Source organism: Lampetra planeri, chromosome 1, assembly GCF_965212315.1.
Source record: "Lampetra planeri chromosome 1, kcLamPlan1.2.h2, whole genome shotgun sequence".
NCBI classification, from domain to species: Eukaryota; Metazoa; Chordata; class Hyperoartia; order Petromyzontiformes; family Petromyzontidae; genus Lampetra; species Lampetra planeri.
Window position 1 is genome coordinate 22,669,898 of NC_136107.1, and position 25,143 is coordinate 22,695,040.

Below are 25,143 nucleotides of genomic sequence, written 5' to 3' on the forward strand. Positions count from 1 at the left end.
CCTAGACACATACCAGTTAATGATATAATTGCTCGAGTAGATGTAGCTCTCAAGGGCTTGAGTCACATCGCTGCAGACGTAGCAAGATCGGAAATCTCTGTAACCCTCAAAAACGCTAAGATGCCAGCTAGCAACATCAGCAAAGATGAGCGTTTTGAATTAGCTCAATTAAAAAAGAGGGATGACATTGTCATCCTCTCAGCCGACAAAGGCAATGCCACTGTCATCATGGACAAAATAGAATACAACAACAAAATTCAAGAACTACTCACCGATGGCAGCTATACAAAAATAAAAAGAGACCCCACCAACAGCCTCGTCTCCAAAACCAACAACATCATTTCTGCTTCAACCGCATTAATTGATCAGACCAAACAGTTCTCGTTGAAACCTTCTGCAGCCAGGCCACCAAGATTGTACGGCTTGCCAAAGATACATAAAGAAGATACACCTCTTCGTCCCATTGTCTCTACTATCAACTCCCCGACTTACAAACTGGCTCGTTTTTTGTCCGAAATCCTACGGCCTTTCACTGGAAAAACCACCTCTGCAGTACTAAACTCTACTGACCTGGTATCAACAATCAAGGGGATTGCCCTGTCCCCAGACGACCTGCTTGTCAGTTTTGATGTGGTTTCCTTGTTCACCAAGGTGCCTGTGCCTGACACCATCGCAATCATTGAAGACTTGGTTCATCAAGGACTGAATGCTGGGGTACCCCCCCTGGTGAGACACTGCTTAACCAATACATACTTCACCTGGAATGGAACCTTCTACAAGCAAATTGAGGGCACCCCAATGGGCTCCCCCTTATCTCCGGTTGTAGCCAACATCTTCATGGAGAAATTTGAGACGGACGCCATCCAGACTGCCACTCTACGCCCGACCTTATGGAAGAGGTACGTAGACGACACTTTTGTCATCTGGCCACATGGCCGGCCTGCTCTAGACCAATTTCTCGACCATATCAATTCCATACACCCAGCCATCAGATTCACCATGGAAGTCGAAAATGATGGCAAGCTACCCTTTTTGGATGTCCTAATCAAAAGGAGACCTGATGGTTCAATGAGCCACTCTGTCTACAGGAAAGCCACCCACACGGATGCTTATCTAAAACCGGATTCCCACCACCATCCATCCCAGAAGAATTCCCTCATCAAGACTCTATATCATAGAGCCCAATGCATCTCCGACCATGAACACATTTCCAGTGAACTCAAACACGTACGCCAAGCTCTTAAGGCTAATGGTTACTCCGACTACACAATCCGCAAAGCCATCACTCCAACCACCAAGAAGGATCCTGTTGAGGAGCCTTTCAAGACCATCACCTTACCCTACATTGCTGGGGTCACAAAAAAGATCTCCAAAATCCTGATTAAACACAAGATCCAGGTCCGATTCAACACAGTACATAAAATCCGTGATCTGGTACCGTCTGTAAAAGATGTGGTTCCAGACATACAGTACCCTGGTGTCTACAAACTAAGTTGCCTCTGTGGTAGCAGTTACATTGGGGAAACCAAACGACATGTCTCGGACCGCATCCGTGAACATAAAGCTGACCTGAAACACTGTAGGACAAACACCTCAGCCGTGGCAGATCACTGTTACAACTCAGTGGGCTCACATGACATTGACTTCTCCAAGACAGAGGTTCTCTGCAAGCCATCTGGCTATCATGAGAGATTCGTACATGAGGCGATCCACATTTACAAACACAGAGACAATTTTAACCGAGAAGATGGATTCTGGCTTAGCAATCACTGGAAGGACGTAATAAACCATTTTGATACACATTAGGGTGGGTAGAATAATACATAGTGTTATATTAAAAATGTATAAGGTATAGGGTGGTTTATAGCAATACAGTATGTAATTTAATGTTGGTTTTGCCTATGGAAGTATATAGTACGGTATAGACGCGTGTGATGTAAGAGAATAAAGTTTAGATGGAAGCATATTATATAATTTTTTACAACGTAGAATTTTTCATGTATTACTTACTGTTAGTAACTCAGCTTATTGTAGAGTATAGTAAGTTTACTGATGATGCTATGTAGTTTATACTTTAGTTTGTCATGCAGTTTATACTGTAGTTTTTTACGTGGTTGTTTAGTAACTACAGCTACATACTATTAACATTCCTTTCCTTTGTTAATGCTCCCCCACTTCCCCCCCCCCTTTGATGCTGCTAATCCTGCATAATGCACGGGCATAGTATTGATTTGGAACCCCCCCCGCCCACCTCCTACGCATTTTCCATATGCTGAATTCCTCTTGATATGCAAATTATTTTGTTTAGGCGCTCTTCTTCCCACCTCCCCCCCCTCTAACCCAGCTTAAATATACGCTCCAAGCTTGGGGTGTTTCATTCTTCGCCTGAGGATGGCTGCTTGCGTTGTGGCCGAAACGTCGTGAGAATTGTTTTATTATGTTTTATTTTTATTATTTTATTACTTCCCTTCTACGTGACTTTACCGAAAGAACCAAGAAGATGCATACAATAGTGTCAATTTTTTATTCAGAATGTTATATCCAAATATGCACAGTTTTGGACAAAGGGCATACAATAAAATGCATGCTATACTATGAAAAGACCAAAGACCGCCAAAAGGTGAACAGCACAAAGGCTTCATATTCTTGGTTCTTTCGGTAAAGTCACGTAGAAGGGAAACAATTAAATAATAAAACAATAAAATTCTCACGACATTTCGATTGCAACACAAGCAAGAATATGAATCCTGCAGTCACGAAAGCTTTAAATCAGAAGCATAAAGGCTGTTTGCTTTTTGGCGTTCTTTGGTCTAACACTGGTGTTGGCCAATTTGTTTCAAGGATAATGCATATATTATCAAATCATTTTTGTTTGCACGTTTTACCACAATCATATATGGTTAATGCATACTTGATGCCTTGCAAATGGTATCTATTTGGCGTTTGAACATCTTAACATGTGTATACTCTTGCCGGAATGGATGAAGCCTATTCTTTTTTCGTCAACTTGATACTGGCAAAAAAATGGTTCCATAGATATGATGTGGTCAATGAATGCACGCAAGGAGGCCATGCCCACATACTGTAGCAATCCTTGTCACGCCTTTTTTGCTCCTTCACATTGTGCAGTTGTTGTGCCTCCAAAGCAGCCACTGCAAGACCATGCTGCTTTTGGATGTCCCTGTGCATGTACACAGCAGGGAGATCGGCGTTCATGCTGGAACACGGTACATAAGCGTTAACTGTACCTGGTGGTCCAGATGTGTTGTTACCCCCTATTAAATGACCCCTAAAATGTTGTTTTCCCAGATAAACCTTACTTTAAAAACATATATAGCTTTAGAGTTTGAAATGGGGGTCACAAGACATCTGGACCACCCTTTGCATTTGAGAAAAGGGAGCCTCCCTCATGGGAGAATGTGCGTGGTTCTATTTTCTCGTTGGAAGTGCATAATGTAGTTGCTTATGGTAGTCATCAAGTTTGTTTTACTGATAGGTTTTCCCCCCTTTTTTCTGTACTGGAAAAGGAGGCCTCAGGAAGTTTGTTTTACATAATACGTTTTTAACACAGAACTTGGCCTGATTTTGAGATGAAAATGTACATGAGAGCATTATTATCTGCTCGGTCTGGGTTTAAGAATATTTGCAGACAGGTGCATGTTAATGCATCCAACCCATTAAATCGAATAGTTAATTGAGGAATTATGATGTACCTAACACCTGAGAGGAGACTGAACTATTAATGAAATACCTTGTGGTATATACATGGACTGTGCATGTGTCATGTGACATCACCTTCAATTCAACTAATTATGGAGCTACATTTTAAGAGGCACATGGGAATACAACAAAAATTCCGTACATCAGATTTTTTCTCGTGCCTTAATGTAATATAATATAATCACTGCCATGTTCTTGAAGCAGCAATTTTGAAAATTGTGTTACATGTTTAGTATGAGCAAGTGGTAATTACAGTGTTCATAAAGTGTTGAGATATTTCTCACGTAATACTTTAGACCTGTGCTGAAGAAATATTGTTGTCACTTTGATGTCTGCTCAGCATGGTCCCATTTATTAGTCATCCATTGGTTAAAACTGGAGGTGTGTGAACTTCCATAATTCATTCATTACGAATTTAACCATACATCACCGGATAACATCACATTCTGTTTGTAATATTTTTGTATCCCCTATCTTGTAACTAAGCTTGAAATATACATGGGAACTATTGAATAAGTTATATTTCCAATCAGAAATTATGTACATTTTATAAGTACCCAGGTAGGGAAGATTGAAGAGAGCCCATTACAAAGACAACTTTTTTTTAAGTCGCTCTGGTTTGACGTGTCTGTTTTTGCTGTGTATGTGGTGATGGGTAGTGCAGTTGTTATCATTCTATGCTACAAACTTGGATCATTGATAACATGAATGACAAGCAGTATCTAAACCTGTCTCAGACCGTTCCTGGATTGAATAATAATCCATACTTCAGTAGCTTGTGCAGCAGTGTGCAAGAACAACAGCGCTGTGGAGACAAAGCTGACCAGCCATGGTTCTAGCCATACTATTCCCCAATGTGCTATGCTGGTCTTAGTAGGCACTCACCAACAGCATGTCCCTGCAGTTTATAAGGATAAATCGTAGATTTGTGATAGTCCATTAATGTGGACTCACCCAAGCTCATGCTCATGTTGTGTCTTCAACTTTCTTAGCCTTAATTCCATCTCTTGCTTTAGCTGCACGTCCATGACAGAGACACACCATGCAACAGATTGGAACTTACTTCACAACGCGTTTATACACTCATGTTACTAAATCTGATATTTCCACTGTTGATAACATTTATATCAATAGCTTATTCGATACAATTGTCAAGGCATTATAAAAAGCACTTAATATATTATTTTTTTGCAGGATTTTCTTTTTATTCTTAACCCAGATTTATGGTTTGCACAAATTAACGTGAGGCTACTTTTGAGCACTTAAGACATTGTTGACGTATGCGTGGAATGTTTCAGGAACTGCCTTAAGACTATGGAAGTGTAAATTTCGATTTAAAGCTTTCGTGACTGCAGGGATTCATCTTCTTGGTTTTTTCGGTAAAGTCACGTAGAAGGGAAGTAATAAAATAATAAAAATAAAACATAATAAAATTAAACAATTCTCACGACGTTTCGGCCACAACGCAAGCAGCCGTCCTCAGGTGAAGAATGAGACACTTCAAGCTAGGAACTTACATATAAGCTGGGTTGGGGGTGGTAGAAGAGCGCCTTAACAAAAAGAATGTGCATATCAAGATGAGTTTAGCATATACATGGGAAATGCGCAGGGGGCGGGGGGGCTTCAAAGTCATACCATACCCACGCACTATGCAGGATCAAGAGCACCAAGGGGGGGTGCAGGGATTAGCATTAACAAAGGAAAGGAATGCCAATGATATGTAGCTGCAGTAACTAAACAACACCGTAGAAAACTAAGGTATAAACTACATACAAAGACTAAAATATAAACTGCATAGCACCATCAGTATACTTACTATACTCTACTCAGCTTATTGTAGAGTATAGTAAGTATGCACATTCTTTTTGTTAAGGCGCTCTTCTACCACCCCCAACCCAGCTTATATGTAAGTTCCTAGCTTGAAGTGTCTCATTCTTCACCTGAGGACGGCTGCTTGCGTTGTGGCCGAAACGTCGTGAGAATTGTTTAATTTTATTATGTTTTATTTTTATTATTTTATTACTTCCCTTCTACGTGACTTTACCGAAAAAACCAAGAAGACTATGGAAGTGGTTTGTAGAAGCTGAAGGCCTGGCAGAGGTGAAACCCAGAAATCCTGCTATGTTGTTCGTCATAATGTCGGTTAGTTTTAGTCTATGTGTTGGGAGCTCCTTCAGCTGCTGAATAATTTCTAGAAGCTACCAAGACGTGGAAAAAACATTGGACGTCCTGCCAAACAACACATAGTACAGCCCGATAAAAAAACACATTGAGAGCTGTACAACACAACTGTAAAAACTAAAGCAGTGCAGTGTACTGTGAAGGTTAATGCAATATTTGTTTTGTTATTAATGTTTAACAAAGGGCAACTTCATAAATAATAAACTTACCACAAATTGCATTTGTTACGTGTTGGAAGATGATGGCTTGTATATAAAACATTGAGTATTGACAGGCCATTGTTGAAATACACAGATTTCAGCTGTATATGTATGTCTTATTTGCATTTAGGGTCAGACCTCATAAGGCACATGCCCCCAAACGATCTCTTATTGGAAAGCTGGTGTATATGATGGATATAAAACGACATGACGGTGTGTACAAACAGAGCTCAAAGTGTAAGGAGGATGCTGCTATCAGTTACTCTTTTAGAGGTGTTCAGTGTAAGTGTGGTACAGCTGGATTCAACATGCAGGCCAGCTGTAAATGCAATAATTGGCACTCGGCCTATTTACACGACAGCTTTTATGTCACAAGAATTGCAAAACAGTCTTTCATGAAATCAAACTGCAGCATGTGACAATCACATCGGGTAATTATCGCTGGCGTACATAAAACGAAATTAGGCCATTAAATATATGCAGAAAATATATTACGTACTATACCTGACACTTATTTTTCTTTCGTCACACTGTACGAGTTGTATGTGTGGCTTTCACCGTTTACGGACCTAGACATACCAAAATACGTTCCAATAAAATAAAATCACAGCTACCATACCTTCTAGCTACAGGGCTCAGATTACAATAAAAATGGACATGGTCAGTGGAAAAGCCATGACTTAGTTTCATATTCTAGAATAAAACAAGATAAGCACTCAGATTGAAATGGCAACGCAAGTACTGCACCTCACTGCGTTCTCGATATTGCATTCATATTTGATGGATTTCAAGCACAAATAAGGAGAGCAATTGTTTTTTCAAGCACGAATAATTTAACTCAATAATGATTAATAAGTAATGAATGTTTTGGGTAGATCGTGTAGCTATGAAGTAAATTCTGAAACTCTTATACCTACACGATCTAACCCAAAAATAAGTAATTATGAATTATAATATTGTTCGTGAAAGCCTATCTATAAAATGTACATATTTTCATAATGTATAAGGTGTATGAAGACCTCCACAGACCCTGATGATCCTATCACAAAATATCTATCTTGTCATCTCCGTAGCGCATCTCCCTCTCAGTCGTCTTCCCTCCTCTGGCTGCTATTCGATCACCAGTCCACTTACTTTCATGAACAGTCAACGTGATATCTACAATTTACATTTGTTCCCTGATCCATGAATTCCTCTTGGGTCCCTATGTGTAATTGCAAGCATGCATATCTCCACGATTGGTTGTATACTTTTTTTTGTACACGTGTGGGAAATGTTGTAACTATTTTATTGTGCATTTGGCTCTCAAACCAGATCCCTTGAATTTTATTTCACAGGTCAGTGGGTGTTTATTAGATTCTCACTGACCTATAACCACCGTACTGCAGCTCATGGTAGCAGAGGTGGCCAGAGTGCGGTGGTGATTGTGGGTTAGTATACCATACGAATGTTAGGTCCTGCATGTAGTTGTAAGGTAACATACTTTTCACATAAAGTGACATCCAAACTAGATAGATATCTGATAGCAGTTTACCTCTTTACATATTGATGTCCAGTCCTATAAGTGGTATCTAACACATGCACACTCTGTTGGTCTGTAACTGGGAAGAAATGTATACCGACAGTGCGATAGTGTATATACAATTGGGGGACTACTACTACTGTAATTATGATTGTTAAACGATCATCTGTAAACCAGTAATCGTTTGCAGAATTAGATTTTCGATTCCAAAAGTCAGGAGAGGGTAATTGATTCTGGATGAATTTTCTGAATGAATGTACTTATTGGCACGCACCGAGCGTTCAACCTGCACTGCGTGTGCAACTGATTGATCCGAGTCGGTCGTGTTAAGGCACCAGTGGCAGGTCCAAGTCACAGCGTGGTGGTCATATTCACCTCCGTTTAGTACAGTTGGCTACGTACGGTGCGAAGGAAGTTCAACATACATACAGCCCAGCAATTGCTCACTTACTCCCCTTGCTCGTGGAAAGGCCTCAGCCACAGGGAGCTCTAGAGATAATTTTGTCTACTCTTCCATGCTGACCAGAGGTGTTGGAAGAGGTGGGCGTACCCACACTTTACCCCACCACCCGCAACCTGCCAGTCGACTGTGGTGAACCCATTCCTACTGCTGGCTGAACAGAGACGGTGGGGGGGGGGATTTAGGATTGAAAACCTAATTTCTTGATAACTGCTTTTTGTGTTTAGTTTGTTATCCTTCCCACGCACCTCCGATTAGCACCGTTGGCCACGTACGGTGTAAAAGAAGTTAAACATACATACGCGAAACTTGTACCATTGTTTCCTCGGCTGTGCTGGACGAAAGTTGAACTGGTTACCTCTGAGTGGCTAGTGCTGTATGCTAAATATTACACCACATCAGCTCCTACCCAGTTAAGAGGGTAAACTTTTCATGTTTAATGCCGGTAACTCACTTTTTATAGTTTTTATTTATGCAAATAATCCGATTTCAACTACTAATATATGCTTGCCAATATGCCAAGATGTAACCGTTGCTGAGTTATGATTAAATTGTTTACTCATGTTTGGCATGGTGAAGGTGTAGAGACTTGACGGCAATTGATCGAGCTCATTATATAAGAGTATATTTCTGGAAAACATTATTGTTCATATATGTTGCAGATTTTAATCACTGCAAGCGGGAGGGCTCATAAATAGGAATGAGCATTTGTTATTTACACGGTGTGCTTCAAAAGGTTACTTGCAACACTCTTGGCCACACGATGATAAATTAACCTTCCTTCGTCCCTCAATCATAGAGTTGGGGGCCATACAGATATCCCTTGATGACAAAAAGTTCATTATTCATTGTTTTAACGAATAACTTTCCTCAACTAAAAAAATAGCCAATTCAAACTGCATCCGAAAAGCATCTTATGCCATGTAGCAGTTTATCACACGTGGCAGTAACGAACAGAAAATAGGCAGGGTGCCTACACATTCCACATGCAACCAAAAATATCCACAGTTTTGTGCACAATTGAAAGTTTCGCTATGGAGCAGACCAACGTGTGCACTGGCTGAGAGAGCTTTGAGATGAATTAAATGGCAGCACAGTTCTATGTGCACCGAATAGCACATTGTAAGTCTGTCCAGAAGAACACCTCTTGCTTTGGTTGATTGATTAGTTGGGTGAATGTGAGTAAAGTACATATTTGGTTGGTGTTGCTTGCTTCAACGCCCATCTCAAGAACATCGCACATTCACTATACAGGTTTCCCTTGCTCTATGCGGATTTAGTTTGTGCGATTTCGCATATGTATGTTGAACTTCTTTCACACCGTACATAGCCAACCGTGCTAATCGTAGGTGCAATATGCGGCTAACCAATTTATACCCAAAATCCACTATTTGTTGTTTGAATTTACTCATATGGAGCTATGCGGTGGGACGTGGGACAAGATTGTGCGTGCACTGTGTGCGCTACTTGGCAGGCAGCTGTCACATGCGATTTCGCTTTGTGCTCGCCCATTTTTGGAATGCATCTACCGCATAAAGCGAGGGGAATCTGCACATGTCCATTTAACATCTACGTTACAGTTTGGCAGTGCAAATTCTAATTTTGTTTTGAACACAACTCCTCTTTCCTGCTGTCTAACAAAAATGGCACATAATGGTTACATGAAGCATATTGATTTGGAAAAATACAAACTGTCTGAAAAAACATGGATTTTGGTGCACTTTCTTGAAAAAAAAAACCCTCATGTCATATTTTTGCAATGATTTTACTCTAACATTCATCTCTGGAGTATCTACAGAGCATACTCCAAAAGTTGTGTGTATCATGCACCTTTTATGTGTTGCCATGGAAAGGCCTTAAGGAGGTTAAAATTCCATTTGGTTGATAGACAACAGCCAATAACATGAAAGCACACCTGTCTTATTTTCAAAATGTGAGGAAAATTTCATTTTCTCTATCGGTGACCTGTGAGGTCCGAGCTTCATTTGTAAATGTGGAATTTTAATGGAAGAATATTTTCTTTATATAAATCGGTGGAGTTCACTGAACATGTATGCATCCAAGACAAGTGACTCAGAACACACGTATAAATGAGCTCTTTGTGCAGGATATCTGATTGAAACGTGCCGCAAAATAATTCCTGATTTACAAAAGTCTTAGTGAGTCTCTTTTTATATCCAATCATTACCGAAGTGATCGAATAATAGCACGTCCACCTTTGGCCCTGCACTGGTGGTATTAAACAGCAGAGAAATATGCACCGCCTCAGTTCAAAAGACAACGAAATCAGTCTTATTCCTTTCTAAAAGCTAACATATTCCGTTACCCCAATATAATGGCACGTGCACATTGCTCACACGGACAGGCAGCCACTGCAGTGCCATGATGCTATCAAAGATACATTACAATAATAGGGTTATGTCTCAGAAGTGGATTTCTGTCCTACCCATTTTTCAGTATGTTAAGATCTCTCTTGGGCTATTCTTTTCAGTTTAGCGTTAAAACTGATAGCTGAGTAAAGCGTGACGCATGAACAAAGCTTTTATATGGAAGAACACCAATTGCTATCAGAACTATATTCTGAAATGAAATTAAAACTTCCTTTTGATGTAATAGTCTAAAGTAAATTCAATGAATGAGTATCATCAGTCAGAGTAATGTGTAGAATTCCAACTAATGGTTGTATTGTGCACAATTAATATCTGCATGAGCTAAAGGGGTTTGAAATGTCACCAAGCCCCGGAATTTGTAAGAAAATGTGTTTTACTTAATGATATACTTGTAATTTAAAATGGCAATACAATGTATAATTTGTCCTAACAAAAAAGTTAATAGTGTTTGATCATAACACGTGCATACACGTTAATGATTAATGTATATGTATGGATGTATGTATGTTGAACTTATTTCGCACTCTTCGTAGCCATTTGAATTACATGATCAGCTGAATTACATGAATAAACCATTGAGCACATAATTGTTTTATGCAAATGATGGGAAAGTAACATGTTATTTTATATATGTATAATTTCCATTAAAGACTAATTAATCGGACGGGCCAGGAGTGGAATTTTCTCAAATCCTAAGTAGTCCACCAGGGTCACAGTGACACTCTTCTGCTGTAGTATTATGCATTGACCTTGACTGTTCTGATTCTTTACCATTGTGGATATTTTGTCTGTTTAATTAGCCCCTCACATGAATGGTTTGTACCACTTGGCCTTGTTCTAATAGACGCGGTAATACAATTATCCATTTGGCATGCAAACAAATGAAAACAAAATTACGTAGGTATAAAATAAAATAAATTATACCTATATGACTTTACCGAAGGAACCAAAGAGTATGGATCCCTGCAGTCACGAAAACTTCAAATCTAGATGGAAACAAAATTATTAAATACATTGGATAGTTGCTGTACATTTCTTCTTCTTCAGAAAAATACATAATACTCTATGGTATACGTCAATGACAAAATACCATTTTATCACACCTCAGAAGCTACGCAGGACTTAGTCTTGTAAACATTTGTATGGGTGACCACCAGGGCTTGCCAAGTAGTGTAGGTCTGGAGCTGTGAATCGGCAAGGGCATTCTGTTTGTTTTCTAAATGCCAAACACTAATTCATGTAATTGGCCAAACATCCCCCCAGCAGAACTCTGCGAGAAAAGTATTGAGACTCGTCGTGGCTTTTCTAGATATATAAATGACATTATTATTCGTATTGACATTGGTTCGAGATGAGGTGGAGTGGTGGTTCAGTGGATATCACATTGTGCAATTAACCCAGCGGCCTTAGTTGGATACCCCGCCATGGCTAACATCAGAGGTGAGTGATATCTAAACCAGTCCTGGGCCCCTCATTTCACCAACCTGCACTGACCAGTGTGGTGAAGTATAGTCATGACTGACATGGTATGTGGAGGCCTTCATCCAGCAGTGGATTGACAATGGGCTGTAAATTACTGTTAATATTAAGAAGTACCGTATTTTAAACATACTCAGTAAATACGTTTGCATTAAAAGTGAGACATGTAAAATTGGTTATTAAGTGATCAAATAAATTAAGCGTATACAATCACTGTTTTGTACCTTTTGTGAGTAGTGACAACTTTTTTGAGTTTATCAGCATGGAAAAACACCTGGCAAATAAATAGAACACGGAGCATCATAAGGAAGTTAAATATGAATGAAGCCATGGAGAGAGAGTGTTCATGTACAACATTTCTGTCATCGGTTGTACTACATTTCATTTTAATCATGATTACACAAGCAACACATTAATTCTAGTCACGTCAATGAATGGGGCAAAAAATGCTAGAAAACTCACTTAATCTTAATATTCTCCCAGCTACAATTCAATATAAAGCACCAACTAATAGATTGACGTGATCTGAGGCGACTGAAACCAAGTTGATGTCATGTTTATACATAATGTAGCTCTTGGGTGTGCACAACATCCTCCATGTGATACAATTATCCAGGAAGCACTTTACGTATAGTCAGAGTACTGCTATGCGTGATTAATATTAGGTACAAAAGGTTAATAACCACTGCGCAATGGGCCAAGAATTTCATCCACTTGACTCAAACTTTATTTTAAACACAATATTCGATATGTCAAACCTTCTGAATGCATATGGCAGGCTATCCTTTCAGTCGAGGTAGATATCTTCCAAGGATTAGTCTCCAACACAGCATTAATCTTACACCACAGATCATGGATTGTGTTGTGCGGAGTAGACCAGGATTTAACTACAGACAAACCTTGGAATCCATTATTTGGCAATTGCTCAATGATACTCATCCAATTCCAGTGGAATGGCTTCTGTCAAGGTAAGCATGACTGCAGTTTTCAAACTTGAACAAGGACTGATTATATGTCGACTTGAGGTAAAACACAAATCACAAGGTTTTGTTTGATAACTGGTTACTAGATGATACAAATAACCATTATTAACTTAACATGTAGGCATCCGCAGCCAATATTTGAGTCATGTCTCGGCCTCGCTGTGTGCGCTGCGTTGTACCACTATCCAAGTAGTTAACCTCGCATTCAATAAACTTCCAGAGCCAGGGTCAACATCCGACTCCAACGTATTTAATGAATGAAATGAGGTAAAAAGATAATGCTTCTTAAAGTCCCACGATGAACAGATGCACCCATCTTCACTGAGACGCTAATTGTGCCTCCATTTTGTACTCTTTGTAATGGCTGACACCCCTACCTTACCTCGTGGCTTCGAGACCCTTAACTCGTAACTTCCCGGTCACGTGACCAAACTAAACACCATCATATCAGGAAGTTACTGTGTAAACACACCCCCATATCTACCGTGGGTAGAACAAGTCATATTGGCTGAACCCCCAAAGTCAAGTATACAACTATATATAATAAGTTGGACTATAGTAATAAAATTGACTCTTACAAAATTTAAATTATTGTGAAAGATGATCCCTTTCTTTGCTTTCAACATATTTTCTGATGACTTAACTGCTCTGAAGGATGATTGCAGCTGTATTGACATCTACTAGCACTGAGTTTGTCCTATACAAAAACATTGACTACCAATCTTCACAATCTCTACCTCATATACAACATAATTTATGCAAACGTTTACACGCATTTATGTCAATGAGGTGCTGTAGCTTGGCTTGCCAGGAGAATGTGGTACAGCAAAAATGTGGACTCCACCTGTTCCATCCATATGAAATTGAGTGTTTCCCCCTCGTATGCATTGGTTTTCTCCACGTGCTCTTGTGTCCTCCCACATGTAAAACGCTCATTAAGCGGCTGTTAACACCTTAATATATAGAGGACCACAGAGCTTGGGAAATTGTTGGTGGCGTCTCACCACGTGGCTGCCTTTTCCGCTTGTCTGTGGTTTCTCCTCACGCCTCTTGAGTCGTTCTCTTTGAGAGTGGGCATAAACTGTGCGGCGCATTACAAGTTGGAATTATTATTGCATCACCACCGATTTTTGGAGTTTTGCTGTGTTTATTAAAGACACCTGATGAAAGTTCAATTGGTTTCAGCGCTCCTGAATTTCCCTCGAATACAGACCCTAATTGTGAAGTATTGATCCCTCTCTGTGCTTAAATGATGTGCAAATACTTTATGCGGTCTGCAAGTCATACTTCGTCTTGTTCCTTACGATGCTTGTGTCGTTCCTCTTGCACCATGAGCGACAGCAGGGAGATCTGTTGCTGAAGTTCAGCGACCATTTCCTCCCTGATTACCACATACACGCAGTACACACCAGTGACACTACACAGCGCACACTGCGCACACAAAAACAACACTTTGCATTTCTTAGACACAGTAAAAGGGTGTCATATGTACAGATCACAACAGAACAGTCCCACTGTTGTTAGGCTTTGTTTTATGGATTTTCCTTACTGATAATATTATTAATGGTCACCACGGTGAATCCTGTCTTATCCCCCTCCCCTGATGCTTCATCGCTTAGAGATGATTCATCATCTGTTTCTCTGATCTGAACAGAGGTTCATGAACTCTGGCTTTGCCTCCAAAAACAGTTTGTGAAGCATCTCCGTCTTGGAAAATAATCCGTAGCTTTGTACATGCTTTAGTTGCCATTCCAGGCAAATAAAAACATAATATATATTTTAAATATGTAGTAAACTTAACAAGACAATGCATGATTAACTTTGCAATACAAAAGACCATGTAAATTTAGTACACCTTGAGATATTAATCCACGAGTGTTAGTTTAGCCTCTCTCATTGACAGTGGCCAGATGTCACATTGATGCCGGAGGGGCGCATCAAAGGCAGGCTTCTATCTCAGGAACCTATCACCACAGCATATTTTTCCTGAAACCTTTGGGTCATAACTCATTCACATGGCAGCTAGACTGTTTGTTATCTTGCCCCAACACTTTCTTCTTTATTGTGGAGTGTTGCAGAGATAATGTATTTATCACAAACATCTCACAAAGAGATTGCTGGGCTCTTTAGCCATTCAACGGCATTGGTTTTAAGCTCATGAATTGCTTGCTTGAAACTGTCCAATGGTCTTGATGGGGCAGCAGTTGGCTATTTTCTCCTTTATTCCATTCCACAATCCACTCACTGAGTATGATAGGTGGTTGGGATGAAAGGAATGTTTAAAACTAAAGTTTAACTATTTTCATTTTACCAGGTAAGGCCCACTGAGCTATATAGCTCTTTTCAGAAGGGACCTGACCACAAATGATAACTCAAAGAAGTGGCTTATCATGTGGAAATTTATAGCAGCCAAATTCTATAAACAGCAGGCATCAGGGTCAGGATCGAGCCCACGCCCTCCTGTATACCAGGTGAGGTAGTTAACATCTCGCCACCATGTAAATTCATGATGACAGCAGCAGATGACAGGCTTATAGTTTCCATTGCTTTAGTGTAGTCGATTCTGGTTGCACATAGGCAGGTGTGAATAGCAGTTCAATAAATTTCAAATTAAAGTCCACATAAATATGAAATATTACTCTTTGTAATAAAAATGTAAAAGTAGTATTAATAATATATCCACACATTCGAATGAGTGGGAAAACATTAACATTTTAAATATTTAACCCTAACCAATACGAATAACAAGCGTGTACTTAATTAATACAATAGTGCTCAAAATAAAATGGATAAGTAATTTGCAAAACAAATAGACACCAACGTATTAACGATGCATGCCTTGCCACTACTCACATTGCATTTATGATACATGCCCTACCTCCACCAGTATTTTGATTTTTGAAAGAGCCAGTAGATTTTAATCTCATCGGTGCAATATTTTCATGCACCATAATACGATGTGAACTTCAATTGATCAGAATGATATATATTAAATCCCATTATTTTAGCTTCAAGCCTATTAAATAATCGAAAAAATTGTTAAAACAATAATAAAAAACAATGCCCGGATAAAGATATGTGGTGATGGTCAATTGAATGTTTTTTGACGATGATGTCAGATTCAAGTCCCTGCTTTTTCGAGCGGCGTGTGGGCAGCTATTGCAGGAGCACCACCATGCGCCTGTAGATTGGATAGTCGCAATGCAAACCCCAGGAGTGTGGGGGATGCAGAGTTTTAAGACCTAGTCCCTGCTTTTCAAATGCTACTCTGGCACCTTGACATATCACCATTATCTCTTTAAACAGCCCACAGGAATGCCAACCAAATTCCAACTGTCCATCAGGCTCATAGTTGTGAACAAAGGATGGTGTATAACATTTAACCTGTTATTGGCCTCAGCTGTCATTGTTTTTAGAGAAACCCTTTAAACGTTGTAAATAGATCTTAAACGTGTTTTTAAATGCTCAGTGGTTTTTGTTGTTGCTGCGAAACATATGATCGCTTACTCTTTGGGTATTTTGGTAAAGTCACGTAGATAGAACATTTATAAGAGAATAATAATAAAAATAAATCACGACGTTTTGATCGCAACACAAGCAATCGTCTTCAGGTGAAAAAAATACAGCAGGTGGACTGCTGAGGCAGGAAGAAATATAGCTGTATTTTTTCACTTGAAGACGATTGCTTGTGTTGCGATCGAAACGTCGTGATTTTTTTAATTATAATTGTTACTATTTTATTAATTTTCTATCTACGTGACTTTCCCCAAGACCCAAAGAGTATGACTTCCTGCAGTCACGAAAGCTTTAATTTAGTCTCATGAAGTGTTTATGAGCATTAAAATAATGTGGAATAAAATACATAAAACTAATAGCCAACTGTGATCATCACAATAACAATATGCCATGATAATTGTAAGTGTTTACATTTTTTTCGAAAATGGCTGACATTCTGGCATGACCGTTTTTTTAGTTTACGCATTAACTTCGTACATTTATCAGCATCCAAGCCACCTGCTTTTAGTGATTTTAAAGTTGCCTCTCAGAAATGAAAAAATGGAAGCTTGCTTGATAAGTAATATGTGAAGCATATCTGAGAATAAAGTTTAATTGCATGTTATGGTAGCTTCCTCATGTATAATCATTCTTCATGTCCTTTGTGAGCTATGTTTGCTCAAAGGCAATGCAAATATTCATTGTCTTCAACTGATAGTGTTGACAGGTACTTGCATTAGGACTGTTTGCTGTGCAGTTTTATTGGGGAAGAAAACTGTGGCTTGCATTACCAAGATTAGGGTTAGCTTTTACTGTTAAGCTCTTGTAAATACATTGTATCCTCCTACTTCTGCTTGTGGCAGTAGATAGCAATATGGCTGTCACAACACAAGATGCCCAAATGAAATAATATTAAAAAAAAATGAAAAATAATAACCACTAAGAAATAAACTGGCGCTCCTTATGCATTTCATTTCACAAATAAATTACATTTTCCTGTTTACTTTGTGTTCCAATGTTGATTATTTGATGGACATGTTGTTTTTTTACTACAAGTTTAAATTTGAATATCTGTGGTCAAAGAACTTTTGTGTTTTCTTAATAATAAAAAAGGCTAATCTGAATTGATGGTTTTTAGTTCATGTCAGATATTTACAGTTACATGTGTGGGTGTACAATATATATCCAGTCGTGAGTGACTAACTGTGATGTTGTTTTGCAAGTTAGTAGGCTTAAATTTCACTCAAATATCGTCAAGTTTAAATAATTTGAAAATCTTTAACATATTTTAGTTTAATGAAAATCAATAACTTGCAGTTGTTAAATACAAAAAACTAATTGTATCACTTCTCATGCATACTCAGATGCACATAGTGTGCCATTGGTGTGGAAAGGATTACTTTTGTATTCTGACAAACATAACTGTTTGTGTTCATATTGTTTTAATTCTGTTAACACCTGATAAACTCCCTCAGTTTGAGCTTAAAATAATCACAGACCTTAATTATTTATCGTGTTTGCTTTGGATTCTGCCAAATAATGTGCACTCGTAGTGTTCCTCACTTGGCTTTGTTGATTGATTTCACATTTTGTTATTTACTTATTGAACGAAAACTTGTCCTTATAGGTTTGTAGATTGAAAGAAAAAGCAGGCAAATGTATCAAGGTATTTATGAACTCCGAATCTACTATAATCTTGCTCATCAACTGCGAACTTAATGCGTGCTTCTTGCACTGTTGTAAATTCACTCCAGTCAAAGTTATTTTTAATATCACATTCCATATGAAAACACTCATATTGTGCCATTGTTAACATTTCTGAAATTTAACCCAGGCAGCTGTTTATATTTAAGACATTACAGTCTTATGCTTGTTTACTCATGAAAGCCTCGTTGAGTCTCAATACTCTTTTTCAGGAGGGTTCTGTCAAGTTTTCGCAGTTGCTTGGTATTGCTACATGTAATTCCCAATGGAGTAAACATGCAATGTAACTGGAAATTTACATATCTCCCGAAGCCAATTAATTACTAAGTTTTACAAATTTGGGAAGGCAATATTAGCATATATGGAGAAAATATTAACCATTTCATATTTTATGATGACATTGTCTAAGACTACCAATATTAGTGTTAAACAAATTGAAGAAAAACTGTTCAACAGCGTTTAAATAATATGGGTCAGCGCAAATTGCATAGGTTACACCGGGCCATGTTTAGCATTCCTATTATTCAGTGTGAATGTCATAGATTCCAACAGTTAAACTAATTTAACTTATTGAAGATTCTAAGAGCAGTGAGAGAAATGTACCAAACCATTCTACATGGTTGTCTTATTTAATTAATAGGGATGTGTATAGTACAATGTATCACTCACAGTTGAAAAGGAAGGTCTCTTGAATATTTTTCTATTTTATTCTGCTAATTATAAGCCTGTGTTTACAACTGATAAAATAATATACCTGCGGAACATTTTGACCTAAATCGGTCAAGCAGACATTTAATTCCCAGTGCAATCCCCATAGTTCCTCAATTCCCATTGTGATTCAAATTCTTAATTTGAATTTGGAGTGTCTGGTTCCTTTTGAAATGGTTTTGACAGTGTTATTCCCACTGGTGCAGATAAAACATTTACAATTCTATAGCATTAGTCACCGAAGAAATGACACCATTCCTCACAAAACTTGCTTCGTCAAGCCTTCCAAGTCTGCTGCAATGATACTTTTACGGATTATATTTTTCAAAATGTACCCCAATTACAAAAATAAAAGACCATGCATGGCAATAACCACGCTTGAGTTACCCATTGAGACATTACTGACCTTTTCTTAGTGGGTAAGTTAAAATGTTATGGGTATGGTTCATATGAAAGGCAAATGACGTGTCGACATTTAAATTTAAAAGCAAAAATTTCACCATAACCTACACTGGGCATTAATCGCGGTGGTCCCAGAAGACTAAAATTCAACTTAATTTACTGGAACTTAGCTCCCATGCAGGTCATGGTATTTGCACAGCTTTTATTTTCACACGTGAAGCTTCAGAGCATTGCGTTGAATTGTCACACTGTTTACAGTTTTGAAAGTGTTTCCCCCTCCCAATGCCACAGATGGCCTTGTAATATTTTAATTGGAACATTTATAGCCTTCAAAACCACGAAACGCATTTGGATGGGCCTGTAATTCAATTGAAATGGGTTTTATACTGTACAGTAATTGATTCTAATTATGTAATTAGAAACTGCATGATACAGGACGTAAAAATAAGTTGACATGTTGCGTGGCTTTCTTGGGTCAAAACTTTTTATTTTTTAAAACTGCACACATTTTATCTAGATACTTTTGATCTACCCTTGATCCTAAAGTGTTGACTATTATTTCCAGCAACATATAACTTTTGTGCAGTAGAGGACACATTTTTGTGACCATTAAACATCACTCCCAATTCACACTCGTCCTTGGAAATGTTGGCTTTATCAATACTTAAAATACTGTACGGCATGCATACGCTGCAATGGCATAACATGCAGAATGCCTCTTATCCGTGGTGATATGGGAGGTCCAGGTTCGTGGATTCTATTATCCACGGGGTTATCCGTGATTTGACTCCTCTTATCCGCGGGATTAAAATTTACAGACAATTCCACGGATAATAGGAAACGGGCCACAATTAGTTGTCGCGAACCCTACAACTGCGGCTGATATGATTCGTGTGTATTAAGGCCACGGATAAGAGGAGTTCTCCTGTACTCGAGTATCAGCTTCAGAAATACAGTTATGATACACGCAGAGGGTCGCACAGCATGCCGCACACCCAGTGTATAACGCTCTACTTACATGTTTGACACAATGTTCCGGCGCAAAGTTGTGTAATAGCGCACTACGATGTTCCTCGTTCCCGCACGCGTTTTCTGCCAGCGCTGTTAAAAGTGGTGGCCGTCCCTTCTGCCCCCACGTACGGGGCGGCTGGCTGCGCGTGGACACAGCGGGGTCGATTGAGGTGGCTCATAAACGGCATAACTCGTCACCACGGAGATCACCACAACAAAACACGAAGGCCATTCTGATTACTACGACGCTTGTTTACCCAGGTAAGCCTCACTGAGTCTCGTGACTTTTATTTTACAGGAGGGTCCAGCCAGGCTTTTTGCAGTAGGGGGGTGGGGGGCAGATTATTGCTATGTATGATCTAAATAGAGGAATTTGCAGGTAATTATTTATATTTTGGCAAATTTGAACAACCAACTCTTGCGATGACATAACGGGATCCACTGTGAAGTGGACGGCACATGGTATATTTTTGTTATCGTAATGCACACCGCAGTGTTTATCAGGACGGCCGCTGGATTCAAACCATGAACCTCTTAAAAAATGGCGAATGTTCTATCACTACGACATGCTGCCACCCAAGCACTATGTACTAAATATGAAATAAATATTGTTTGTTTAACATTTACTCTGTATATTGTAATGCTTTGATGTTATTTTTTTCTTAAACATTTACTGCCAATATATGAAATAAACGCAATTATGTAAAATAACCACGACACATTCTGCCTTACAATAATACAATGTTATGGGACATTTTTGGCAATGGCCCTTCATATCACAAACTAGTTACGTTTATACTATGAGACATCTTTTTTACCAGTGGCAAAATATAGTAATAGGTTTTTACCCTTTCAAATGGTACAAAAACTGACACCTTTATACAAGGCATCATGTTTGCAATAACCACAACACAAGCAGTCAAAATGCAAACAAAAAGAAACAACTGTGATAATGATAATGCTATGCACTGTCCTTGAAGTTGACGTCATCTGGTCCAACACCAATGGAGACTAGGCTCTAAGAAAAGCTGTCTCGGGTGTAGACCAATCAACTTCAATGACAGTGCATATCATTATCAGAGTTGTTTCTTTTTGTTTGCATTTTGACTGCTTGTGTTTTGGTTATTGCAAACATGATGCCTTGTATAAAGGTGTCAGTTTTTGTACCAGTTGAAAGGGTAAAAACCTATTACTATATCTTCTTGGTTCTTTCGGTAAAGTCACGTAGAAGGGAAGTAATAAAATAATAAAAATAAAACATAAAATAATTCTCACGACGTTTCGGCCACAACGCAAGCAGCCGTCCTCAGGTGAAAACCAGGTCTGTCGAGGCGACAGAGTCTGTTTACATTTTGACTGCTTGTGTTTTGGTTATTGCAAACATGATGCCTTGTATAAAGGTGTCAGTTTTTGTACCAGTTGAAAGGGTAAAAACCTATTACTATATCTTCTTGGTTCTTTCGGTAAAGTCATGTAGAAGGGAAGTAATAAAATAATAAAAATGTAACATATTAAAATAATTATCGCGACGTTTCGACCACAACGCAAGCAGCCGTCCTCAAGTGAAAACCAGGTCTGTCGAGGCGACAGCGTCTGAATTCATTATGTTTTATTTTTATTATTTTATTACTTCCCTTCTACGTGACTTTACCGAAAGAACCAAGAAGATGAATCCCTGCAGTCACGAAAGCTTTAAATCGAAACCTACTACTATAGTTACATTTATGTATTCGAGTTTTTTTTATTACCTGTGCAAAACTGCATAAAATGTATTAATCAATAACCATTGATGTCAATACATATCTATTGTCCATTCAATTAACGCTTTATAAATGTGTAGTGCGGATACTTACGTGATCCGAGGGTAAACACATGTAGTGGTTTAAACACGCACCACGCATGGGAGATTGTGAGCATGTGCGCATAGAGTACAGTGGGGGCATATGAGGACGAGTGTTGTTGCCAGGGCTCGAAGGGGTAGGCCAGAGACGGGTTGGGGGCAATTAAGGACACGGGACCGTGATTGGCTGGTGGTTGTTGTTGTCGTGGACTGGCACCGCGGAGTCTGGTAAAAGAGACAGGTGGCGGTGGGGGCTACGGGCGAGGGGCGGCGAGGGGGTCGCCAACTAATTAATTGGGAGTTAATTGGGTCGGGCATAAATACAGGGGTGTTGGGAGCTGAGGGGGGTTCGCGCCTGGGAGTGGATGAAGACGGTCGGAGCCAAAGCAATGGAGCGAGGAAAGTATAGGGTAGCAGTGGAGTGAAAGAAGTGTAGGGTAGCAGTGGAGCGAGGAAAGTATAGGGTAGCAGTGAAGTGAGAGAAGTATAGGGTAGCAGTGGAGTGAGGGACGCATAACGTAGTGCTGGAGTGTGACGGAGAAGCCGACAGAAGCAGCTGGAGTGTGACAGAGAAGCCGATAGAAAGCGGCTGGAGTGTGACGGAGAAGTCGATAGAAAGCGGCTGGAGTGTGACGGAGGAGCCGATAGAAAGCGGCTGGAGTGTGGCGGAGGAGCCGATAGAAAGCGGCTGGAGTGTGGCGGAGAAGCCGCGGGAGAGCGGCTGAACTGTGACAGAGAAGCAGAGAGGAGAATCGACGTAGACGGAGAGCAGAGCGAGCGAGGCCAGCGGAACGCGGCGAGCGAGCGGACAGCATGCTGGAACGATGTTGAATTGTATGGTGTTAGCGAAATAAAGTGACGACGGAAAAGCAAGAAGCTGTCGCGTGAAGTTCTGCACTCCACACATACTCGCTAGATCTTGGGGTACAGTAGGAGGATGACGTCACAAGGAAAGGTAGGGGATGTCATCGGGAGAGGCGGAGCTCTTCTTAGCTCATCTTTTCATTGGGTTAACAAAGTAAGTTCACATTTTCGTACTTTTTATCCTCGGCCCACTTACAGATGATGTCGGGTCATTTACAGAGCATGCCAGCATGTTGAAACTTGAGGACGATGATTGAGAATTGTTGAAAAAACAACTTTCCCAGGCACACTGGAATCAGCGTCGGTGCCACTCTCCTCTTTGTATTCGATACCACGGGTCTTGCACTCATTTCCATTCCTACTTTATTCCATTTTTTTATCCAGGTCTCTCATCTTCAACTGTGCAAAAAGATTAACATTTTTTCTGCGTGGTCTCGTATTCTATTTTACCAACGGTGGCCGTTGGTAAAAATTAATGAGTTGCAGCGAAAGGAGGGAATGTACCCGATAGGAGATGGAGCGATGAGATTATCTCGTGTGCGGGAGCGACGTTTATCGTTTGCATAATGTGACCGTGAGGAATGGCAGCAGCTTAGGGAAGCTTTTATCCAGCATTGGATAGCTCGTGGGTGCTAATGATCACCTCTCATGTATCTACAGTATGTGTATGTATGTTTAACTTATTTCTCACCATATGCAGACAACCATGACAATCGAAGGTTTGGTGAAGCACAATAAACTAAACACAAAATAAATAAGTTTTCAGTCTAAATTAAAATTTTCATAGCTCCAGTGGCTTGCTTATATTTGAAGCATGAGAATTCCAAATTTAAGCGCACCTGAAAACGCACGATGCAGTGACCGTCTTTGTTCGACGGCTAGCCAAGAGCCACTGCGGGATGATCGGAGTTCGCGTGATGGCTTTAACTCCTTGACTAGATCAGCAAGGAATTATGCTTTATTTGTGGCAAGCACTTTGTGTGTAATGAGTGCGACCTCATAATGTATTCGTTCAGCAATCTGACGTCAATGCAGCTCATGAGGTTATGAATACATATTTTATTCATTGTAGTATAGTAATTGTATTGTATACGTTATATGCATAAATACATATTATGTAGTTACGTGTTTTATTTAAATGGTATTGTTCATATTTGAAAGTGTGTTGTTTAGCGTGAACATTTTATAGTCAGATAGTGTTTGTTGTGTCTGCTCCTTTTATCCATGTGCATAAACATTCAATCCAATGGTTCAGAGGCATACATGCTCTGACCTTGTACCAGTACCGTATTTTCCCGCATATAATCCACGGGGTATACCACTTTTTACAAACAAAACAAGACCCTGCGGAGTATATGGAGGTGCGGGCTATCCAAAAAATATTTTACACGTGTGGCATGTCATGACTCGTTATTTTTTTTCATGGTAGGACTATCCACTATGCAACACTTACCTTGGAGGTATTTTGCACGTCAAGTGAGCGGTGACGTCACATCTGTGATGTCACCCGCATGCGGCAGCGTCACGCAGTGTGCCTGCTGACGTCACGCACCCCCCCACCCTCCACATAGAATCCAAGTCTCCGGCGAAGCCAGGTCATAAAGCTAGTTATTCCATAAAGTAATGTTATAATTTCAATACAGATGTCATGTTAATATTGAAAAGCAACTTATTTTCTCATTACATTTGGTGAAGAGGAATAGTTTGATTTGTAAACAGTTAAAATAATGTTGGGATTTATTTTTTAGTCTACTGAAGAGTTGTTCGACAACAAGGTAAATGAACACTAATGGGTTCAAGATATAGCTTATGCTTAAGTCACTGTTACATATAAACTGCATAAAAGTGCCTTCGCATTGATGTATGACTTTAGTGGTCACATGTATGAACAAAGACAAAAACTGTCACTATGTTGGCTCTGGGTTTATTTTGAACCTGCTCCATCTGACGCAATGCCAAACGCACTCATGTCCGGCACAAATACCAGGTGGATATTATTCGCAAACGAAGGCTATAAAGGGAAAACATAACTTTTTCTCCCACGGAAATGGGAAAATGTTAAGTTAATATTCATTATTCCTCTTACTCTTATAAAATAACAATGTGTAATACATAACGCCCATTATTTACCCAGGCAAAGCCTGAGTCTAGGGAACCCTTTCAGGAGGCTTCTGGGAAATTTGG

The 25,143-nt window shown here is 39.5% G+C and overlaps 1 protein-coding gene across 3 annotated transcripts in view; it reads right to left on the minus strand.

The window, feature by feature from the left end:
• Nucleotides 1–20,441, minus strand: part of FLACC1 (flagellum associated containing coiled-coil domains 1) — a 46,280-nt gene extending 25,839 nt beyond the window's left edge. For all 3 annotated transcript variants that reach the window (XM_078596943.1, XM_078596934.1, XM_078596925.1), the window contains exons 1-4: nucleotides 20,263–20,441; nucleotides 14,223–14,316; nucleotides 4,675–4,736; nucleotides 3,084–3,181 (exon numbers count right to left, since the gene is read on the minus strand). In XM_078596943.1, coding sequence (XP_078453069.1) covers nucleotides 3,084–3,181; nucleotides 4,675–4,736; nucleotides 14,223–14,316; nucleotides 20,263–20,264 — 256 coding nt within the window. In that variant the 5' untranslated portion in view covers nucleotides 20,265–20,441. The remainder of the gene's footprint in view (nucleotides 1–3,083; nucleotides 3,182–4,674; nucleotides 4,737–14,222; nucleotides 14,317–20,262) is intronic.
• Between the last annotated feature and the right edge of the window lie 4,702 nt (nucleotides 20,442–25,143).